Source organism: Argiope bruennichi, chromosome 3 (genome assembly GCF_947563725.1).
Source record: "Argiope bruennichi chromosome 3, qqArgBrue1.1, whole genome shotgun sequence".
Taxonomy (NCBI): Eukaryota; Metazoa; Arthropoda; class Arachnida; order Araneae; family Araneidae; genus Argiope; species Argiope bruennichi.
The window spans coordinates 30,709,039-30,719,158 of record NC_079153.1 but is presented as its reverse complement, the minus strand read 5'-3'; the positions used below and the strand labels follow the sequence as shown (position 1 = coordinate 30,719,158).

Here is a 10,120-nt window from a genome sequence, read left to right as displayed (position 1 = left end):
ACCGGATTCAAAAACTTGAAATTATATATGCGGCTGACTTTTTTTACTCAGAGTGGTATTTAAAACTCTACTTATTGACTGGAAAATATTTTATCTTTATATATTTTCTGTAAAAATACTTGTATTTTATATTTTGAAACTCTTCTCAATGAATGAAAGAGCATTTCCCTATCATTATATATTAAATATTAATAATTTCCCCATAGCCTTGGTCCATCTCTAACGAGTGTCAACTAATTACGCTCTATCAAACACTAATTAAAATTTTCTCAGCGTTTGATTTTGGCTTGAGTAGTTGTGTTGATACATTTCTGTAATAAGGCGTCAGAAGGAACAAATTATACACAAAGGAAATCGTGACCGTCTAATTTTCATTGTAACATAGTTTCCGCTTGTAAACCCATGCGCAATTCAGCTACTTTGTACAGAAATTTACTCTCCGTTCAATGATTCTATCCTATTTTTGAAAACAAGATTCAGTTATTTTATACAATTAAATGACTATTCAAGGGTGCAAGATGATGGCAGAAAGTCTTTTGTTGTTCGTCAGTCATGACTTTGGAGAAACATTACACAATCAAATGAATTAATACTTTCGATTACGGGGAATTATACGGAGTTGAAATTATACGGAAATTAAATTTTTATCATTATATAAATCCACAGTTCCTTCGTAGCTAGTAACCATCTGGTGATGATTGATCCTATTTTAGGTGTCGATTAAGATTTTTCTTTGAAGCTTCCTGAATGAATTTTATTCCAAGCAGAGCGTTTCTAGTATCAGTTAGCATCTCCATGAATTATATATATGGAGTATTGAATTGAATGTGGTTGTAAAAGTCTTCATTGTAGTACTCTTTAATATACAGGATAATTTACTTATATTTGACTACTGCCGTTGGACGAAAAGTAATTGCAGCGATTTCTTTGCCACGTATGTCACCGTTTTATATGTAGAGAGTTGTTTCCGAAACATTTTCCTAATATTCTTATGCCGAGTTTAACACTCGGTCAGTTATGAGACGGCCAGTGGGCAACGCATGCTTTGAAAAGCTGAGAAATGCTGTTCGGTCGATGGCAAGTACTTGTCCCTCTTGGACAACATGCAATAATTATATATATTTCTTATTTGGCATGCATTTGTAGAAGTTGGCGTTTTTCTTTTTAGTGCGAAAAAAATAGCTAAAAAGTTCTTTGTGTGTGTGTGTGTGTAATCAGTTATCGTCGATTAATTAATATTGATATTTTTTTTACTCTTTATTCTTTCTGATGCGAGGTTGCGTTTTTTTTTTTTTTTTTTCATTTTATATGCCATTTTTGTCTATGGTTTTCCAAATTTAGAAATGTTGTTATTTTTTTATTTAACTGCTTTTTTCTTTTTAAGTATCCATCATTTTAATAGGATATGCAGTGAAAAAGAAAAATTCAGAGAGGCCAAAAAGATAATTTATAGCCAGGCGCGGAATGCCTATGCGGAATCTAATGAAAGTTTGGCAAACATAAATGAGTCCCTTTCTGTGCATGCGCTGCCAGCTGTCTGTCTTATTACTGGCCGAGTTTGTACATTTTAGATCTGTTATCTGTCCTTATTCTACGGTCATTGTGAATTTTTTTGTGATGTTTAAATTGTATCAATAATAAAATAATTTTTATATTATTATTTAAGCTGAATTACACTTTCAGGCTTCGCTTCTCGGTATAAAGGGCCAGCAAAAAAAATAATCGTCGCATTTCATTGAATCAAAAGCGCAGTTTCGGTACTTGCCCTGGAGTCCTTTTCCTTTTATGAACCTACACTACGGAATCTGTACTTTTTTCTTTTTTTTCAAATTGTAATTATATTAACGGATATGTATAATCTATTGTGTAATCTATCATATACGGATATGTATAATCTATATATACGTTAATCAATTGTTAATTTTAATTTAAATGAAATATGATTGGCTTCTTCCAAACTTCAAGACGACTTTATTTATTTTAGATTCAGAACCACCTGGTATTTCGGTGGCAAAATGTTGTTTTGAGGTATGGCGAGTTGAGAGGGTTTTTTTAAACTCTTGTTATGTTGTTATTTACCGCATTATTTAAGAAAGCTAAGTTTTTAATTGTCATTTGAAACTACTCTATGTATCGGATGATTTCCTTTATCTGTAATATCTTGAAATGTTTGTAAGTCGTTCCGTTTAATACAGCGCAGAAATTATTTCACTGTTAAAGCTATGTCTAAAAGAAGCATATCGTACACAAAACCGCCGGAACCATCCTTCATAAAAAAGATGAAAGATGCAATCGGTTATCAAGAGCCTGATACAGTTGAAACGAAGGTAATATTTATTATTTGTGCTGTTGATAAAATATATTTTTTTCTTCGAAATTCAGAAAATAAAACCATTTATATTCTCTGTCATCTATTTAGCTTTTAAACATTACATAAATATTTCCCTTTCTTTGAAGTAAAATATCATAAGCCCAAGTTAATTTATTTTTGGTACTTCGTTTTCCTGGTCGCATAACTTAATGATGGGAAAAATAATTGTTCTCAAAAAATAAAATGCAGCATAAAATATTTTACCATTTGAAACATGTTTGACTGTCCTGTAAAGTGTTAAAAATGTTTTTACCAAATGCATGATATGATAATTGTTTCACACAAACTTTGATCTTCTTAAATTTATATGTATTATGTTAACTTTAACAAAATTTTGCTTGATATATATTTATTGTGGGCTTTGATTTCAGATTATAACTTTGTTCTTTTTTTTATGAAAACCAAAAGTTCTTTTAAAAAAAATTATTTGATGTATACAATAAATTTGAAATGGTTTTGGCTGTCTGTAAATTCTTTGGATTTTTTTTCAGATGTTTATATTAGTGTCAGAAGGGGAAGGGATTAAGAGATTTATAGAAGTTCTGGGTATTAAATCTTATAGAACACTAAAAAAAAGGGCATAGCATGATTTTAAAGTAAAATGTAGTCAGGGATAATACGATGCCCAAGGTCCTTTTTATTTGTGTTTTGCTCAATTTATTTCCGTTTTTGATCCTTCTATTTTTTTTCCTGCTTTGAATTCGACTTGATTTTTGTATTATAGCTACATATAAAATGATTATTTTCTATGTATAATCTACTAGCAAATTGCAACAACATTGGTATTTCAAGTAATTTTAAGATTCAGTTATATTCCTTATTTAAAAGTGGCTTACATTTTAATGTGTATTTCAAATTTTGTGGATATAAAGAATAATCACTTGTTTGCTCACTTTCGCAAATTCTGTCTGTCAAGACTTTCGTACTAAAATTTGCACAATCAGAAACTTTTTATAGCTATGGATTCCTCTCAAAAGCTACAGAATTTCCATAGTTGCTATGGAAATTAGGTGAAAACTATAAAATTATGGATATATACAGAAAACTAAAAAACAAATAAATAAATAAAAAAAAAAACTTAAATTCTTGCTTGCAGCAATGCAGGTAATAAAATTTTTTTTAGCATGACAAGAAAAAAAGAGCCAAATGTTATCTTGTTCCAACATGAATACAGAAGTGCTGGAGTCACTCTCATAATAAAAATGTATACAGGATTTTGTTATGATATTATACAATAATGATGACTTCAAATTAGCATGAGTGCCTGCTATTTAATGAAAAAAATGTGAATTAATAAATGTTAATTTGTTTGGTCTGCATAATGTGTAATTTCTTAACTAAAATTATTTCTATTTTATACTTAGTCAATAATAAATGTCTATTAAATAATTTTTCAAAGTATTTTTTGAAATTAATTAAAAAATTTTTTAAGTATCAAAAATTTGCTGATACTATGTTATTTCTAAGGTATGTTATCTTCATCAGTAGCACTTCTTATTAAGAAGTGCTACTGATGACTAGGTAATCAATTGTGGATAATATGAATATGCTATGAATTTTTGGTACTTATGTATTAATGCCACTGCGGTGGCGTTAAAACGTAAGTACTGAATTTTTTTTTATTTTTTTAAAAAGTTTTAAAGTTACAATAATGTAATTGCAAAGTGAGATTTTAATGCACAAAATAAGTTATTTTTTTATTATTGTGATGCTGAGAATAATATTAAAAGTTGAGATAGGTTTAAATTCAAGTAAAAAGGCACTTAAATGCTGGATCAAATATTAGTGTAACTAGATGAAAGTTTTGTAAAATACCTTAATTTTTATGTTTCCTCATGTCTTCTTATGACTACTAGCAATATCAAAAATCTTATATATATAATATTAATTTGTCGAAATCTTGTGACTTTGATTTGCAGATTTTTACATCCCTCCCCTCCTATTTGAAGGTCATTTTTTTTTAACAATTAAATACTTACGAATTGAAATGAGTTTTCTTTTTAGTTTTTCTGTACTGGAATGCATGAATTTTAATCGTTATATATTAGTTGTATGGAATATTTAAACTGAAAAATTTTAAAAATATCATAATATATGGAGAAATGCATTATTAAAATGAAATTATATAGGTTTTTATGAAATCACAATTTTCTTCTTTAAATTTTGTGGATGTCCTAATAAATAAACTTAAAAGTATAAAAAGTTGTAATTTTTTACTTTTTAACCAATTTAAATCTATTTCTTCAAAGATTGGCTCAAATTATTGGGGAGAGATTTATAATTAGAGAAGAAAAGACGATACTTTAAAAAAAAATTTTTTTTAAAAGAATTTCAGAATATCTTTTAATTTTGTGGTACTGTAAGAATGAAAAAAGTTTTCAAGATGTGGCAGCACCAATGAAGATTTCAAAACTCTTGTTTGGCATGTCCAGAACCATAAATCATTGAACAAAAAGGATAGCAAAGCTCATTAATTTTAATTTTCTCAAACCTTATCTCATTCCTCCCTCATATAAGAGTAATTTTAATTTAGCCCATATTAACTTAATTCTAAAATGTTCTCTTTCCTGATCCAATTCCACGTCTTTTATTTAATTAATGCGATAGAAGCTCTGTTAAAATGCTTAAGTCAGCAGTTCCCATACTCCAAGTGAAAGGATAAAAAAATTGTTCAGCCAAGCACATTCTTTTAAAAGATATCTGAATTTCCCTTGCCTAAATCAACACATGTAAAGAAATCCTTATCATAATCTCATAGTATATATAAACACTGGGAAAAATATTTTCACTCTCTTCCATTTTTTCGTTCTCTCTGCTCTTGTGCCACACTGCTGAACGGACATTATTGTCTGCAATTCTTGTACATAAATTGTGCTTCCAGGATGGAATAAAAGTGAACTTAATAATTCAAAGTGTCCTCTCTATCTTTGGCAATGAAACTGCTACAAAATTATGTGTTTACACACACACACAAACACATATATATAGTTTATTTTTATTATTTCATTTTACAATTTTAATGCATATAACATAATAGTGAAAATTTATATAGATTTTAACTTTTCTAAACTAAGAATATATTTTTCATTATTGATCAATGTTATTTGAATCATTAATGGTAAACAAAAAGGATTTTTTACATCATTACAGGCATGATTATAGATCAGAAGCTTAGTTTATGAATGTTATGTGAATGATGTGATATTAATCAGCTATTAAAATTTGCTACACTTTATATTAGTAGAATTCTTTTTAAACAAAACATTTTTTTTTTCTTACTGTTATTTTCATTCATTATGAACTAAAAAAAGAATATTTAATTGCTATTTATTCCTTATCTTGGGTTCCAAAAAAATGAAACTTTCAAGACCAACATTTGTTATTGTTTGGAACTTTTATGGGGAGGAAAAAAAGAGTTTCATATTTTCCTATAAAAATAATGCTATATCAAAGAATTATAAAAAGATATAAACTCATGCTAGCTAATATGGCTTCCTTTTTTAAAAAAATGAGAGCATGCTTTAAAATGTATAATCTTATCAGTTCTTAACTCCCACCAAGATATATAGTAATCTTTATCTCCACTTTCCTACACATATACATACACAAGATATTTAAAGGGTTTTTTTGCAAGGGATGTTTTAGGTAAGATCTTGTTTTTGACATTTTTAAAATTACATATATTTTCTCATTTTAGCACTTATGATAGAATTAAGTAAATAAATTTGTAATTGAAGGGATTATTTAAAACATTAATACTAGTTATCTGTATTGTAAAACTTGTATTTTAGAGAGAAATCCGGCCTTTTCAAGATGATGATCAAGAAGAAAGAGATGATGAAAAACCAGTGATTGTAGTTTTAAATGAAGGTGATTTAACGGAAGAACAAGCAAAAAAAATCACTGACAAAGGTTGGTATTTGATTCATATTTAATTAAATAACATAAATTTTGTCTTAATTTTGTAGTTGCTATTACTTTTTGTTATATTTATTCTTTTAAGGATGCTAACTGTGAATTGCAAAATTCTGTTTTTACTGTTTTTGGAAAAATTTATGTGCAAAACTATCTTTTCTTTTTCAAAGTTTTTTTTCTCCATAATTTTTGCTTGGTAAACAGGAAATTATGAATTTTGCATTGGTGCTGCGTCTACTGGGGGAAAAAATGTTTCTAAATAACTATGTTTTTTTAAAAAATTTTATAACCTTTTCTAGATTGTATCCTTTTTTTTTTTTTTTTTTTTTTTTTTGTTAGAAGGTTTTTTTTATATGTTGCATTTCTGTTGAATAATATCTGTTCTAAGGGCAGTAAAATGCTTAAGAATTCTGACCTGACTTGTTACAATTACATAGTCATACATGCCACTGCCTCTTTTTCTTCCCTTAGAGGTGAAAATGAGCTCCATTTTAAACATTTGCTAGGGCATATCTATTATTTTCTGTTATCTTCCTTCGATTTCGAACCAATTAGATTTAAGTTTTCCTACCAGTTATAACATCTCCTTTTCAAGATATTAGAACTGTATTAATATGCATAGCTACTTATTATATTTATGAATGTCTTATAATATTTGAATTGAATATTTTAATTTACATAATTTTCCTTTTGATTTTAATATTTTATGATCTATAAAAAAATCCCCCTAAAAATATATGCATCGATTATTAACTTCTTTCTATAATTGTGATATAAAATTTATTATTTGGAATCTATTATTTGTGTATGCAAACATTTAGTAAAGAAAAACCTATAATGTGTCTCTATAACCTGCATCTCATGATGATTTAAAATATTACATGAATGACTGCCATTTTTATAGGATAATCTTAAGATTATGTTCATATTTGAAAGCTTGTAAATGTTATTATGAGAATACACAAGTGTTTAAATTCTGATAAAGAAAAAAATTAAGTGAATTATTTTGTATTTTTTAAATTTATTAAATATTTAATAAATTGACTCTAACCTTACACAGTCATGTTTCATCACATGGGTTGTATTGATTTTCATAAGTATCAATTATATGGTTATTAAATATTCTTAAATTTCATTTATAGCTATGTTGCTTTTAAGAAATGTTTTTTTGCAGAGGTGGGGGTGGGGGATTAATTTATTCATAGAATGGATCATCATATTAAAAAATAAGGGCAGTGAACCTGAGAGATGTATAGAATATGTTCTTTAAGTTTCAAAAATTGAGAAAATGCAATATCTCTTCTTTTGGGTCTGTATCTCTGTGATCTTATTGCTTGAATTTGGTTATACCACATTTAAGCAATATACCACAATTCTTACCATTTATACACAATTATACCACAATTCTTACCATTTATACACAATTATACCACAATTCTTACCATTTATACACAATTATACCACACATTCTCACCATTTGATACATTCTGTAAAAATGATTAGATTGAACAAATGTTTTGAGCAGAGCGGCTAATATTATACATAAGCACCTAAAATCTTTACATCCATATAGAGAGCTCTAAAGATAATCTTTAATGGATTAAATCTGTAATTTTTTTTGAGTGCTACAAGATACTGCTTTATTCTTTTACAGATGAAAAAAGTTCTATAACTATTGCATGAGACTCTTTAAAAAAATCAAAGAAAAGATTTGGAATAATTCTACACAGAATTTTCTTAAGATTTTCTTTGTTCACATAGTTTAACTTATGAAATCTTTTCCATCCACTTCTCATTTATAGAACTTTTTTTCCAGTTATGTTTAATTATAATTTTGCTGATTTCATAATATTTTGTTAAATATGTTAAGTCATTTGTATTTGTTATTCAATATATATATATATATATATATATTATGAATATCATTTATTTAAATTTTTTTTAGCTGATCTAAATAAGAAAATAACTTTTGCAAAGCCTGTTAAGAAAGACAATGAAGAAAAAAATTCATTAGATTTTTCTTCGAAGAAAAAAGATGATCTGCAGAAAAAAATAAATATTCAAAAAGGAAAATCTGAAAGTTTGAAGAATACAAGTCTTCTATCATTTGGTGATGAGGATGAAGATGAAGAAGACTATTAATATGTATAAATATGAATAATTTTTTAAATTGAACTTGAATTATAATATTACAAAACTCTTTTAGGTGAATGAAAAATAATTTAAGACATTAAAAACAATTATTACATATATTTATAATTACATTTTATTTATGCATATTATAACTATTACATATTATTTATTTTAAAATCCCTCTTTCCTCATTTAACAGTAATTTAAGAAATTCGTATTTTGTCAGGTCTTTTTTAAACAACCAGATTAAAGTTTTTTATCCAGTTCCATTTTTAATCATCACTTACGTGGTTGTGCCATTCTTTAATAACATTTCTTCTCTGTTTACATATTTTTGGAAATACAATAGACTCTTGACTGCCCAGCCTTATTAAAATAATGATAAGAATTCTTCTTTATAAGATAAGAAATACTTTTTTTTTTTGGTAAGACATGAGACATCTTTAAAAACTATTAGTCTGGGTTCTTTCATGTTAGGTTACCTTCTCACATTGGCATTACTATTTATCAATAAACAACAAAAGAAATTGAAATGATTTTTAAAAGAATTAAGTGTGCATGTATGTGCATATATTTTACAGTGTGCATGTATTCATGCATTTTGTATTACCTGCAATTCATTTAGATATAAAATTTATCTTGTATAATTCTTTTTGGTCATGGATTCCTTTTTTCAGAATTAATTAAAAAAAATATTGTACAGAGCAGTAACCAATGCTCCTAAAATTACTGGTTTGTATAAAAAAGTCAAATATATCAATTAGAATGAAATTGGTTTACAAAAGGATGTTTTTGATTATATGGATGGACCTAATGATATTCAGATTTATAGAATTTCGTCCTATATAGCATTTTAGTTTTCTAACGTACCATTCGTCCATATTAAGCTGGATAATTTGTTGTAATACCTTTTATTTCAAACTATTTTCTGAGATTTAGCTACTTTATTATTTTTAAGAGTTTTCTTATATCTATTTGTTTTTGCATGCATTCATATTAAAAAAATAATTTATTTGTATCTTGTTGTAAGTTTGTATATAATGTTTTTTTTTTTTTTAAATAAAGAGACACATGAGACTGTTCTTGAATTTTTCAAAAATTTTGTGTTGCTATCAGTGTTACGGTCAAATACCTCGATGGAAATTTACAATTTCATGATATATAAAAAAGTAAACAGACTTTAAGAAAAATCAGAATATGATAATATTTGTTTTATTCAGTGTATATTAGAAGTATATTAAAGCAAAGACATCTCTTTTAAATTAGATTAAGCATGCTTTTGGTGCAATTAAATAAAATATTGGCAAAGAACAACTGTCATTTCCAATTGCTTATGTGCATATATCCTCTTGGTATTAAAAATCATTTATGGTAGAAAAAGAAAAATGTTCTTGATTTATGAAATTTGAAATTATGAACCAGATATCAAAAAACTTGAATATTAAAGCTAAGTCCAGCGACTTAATTCGCCTAGTTTGTAACCCGCTTTTCAATAATTACTTCAGATGATTCATATAAATGTATGCAATACGATTATATCTCTAGGCAAAATATTTTAATAGTAAATCTAATTTAATTTGATTATTTTTCATTATAAAATGAAGGCTTGTGTTTGTACTTTTACTTTTTTTAAATTTATTTATTTATATTATTTTTTATTATAATGAGAACTAAAATAACAACTTTAATACTACAGAGCAT

General features: G+C 26.7%; 1 protein-coding gene across 1 annotated transcript; it reads left to right on the top strand.

Annotated features, from left to right (window-relative positions):
• The first annotated feature begins 2,023 nt into the window (after window positions 1-2,023).
• LOC129963292 (uncharacterized protein KIAA1143 homolog) lies at window positions 2,024-9,496 on the top strand. Its single transcript, XM_056077563.1, has 3 exons — window positions 2,024-2,327; window positions 6,163-6,283; window positions 8,232-9,496. Exons 1-3 carry the CDS (start codon window positions 2,223-2,225, stop codon window positions 8,426-8,428), a joined length of 423 nt encoding a protein of 140 aa, XP_055933538.1. The 5' UTR covers window positions 2,024-2,222; the 3' UTR covers window positions 8,429-9,496.
• Window positions 9,497-10,120: the final 624 nt, after the last annotated feature.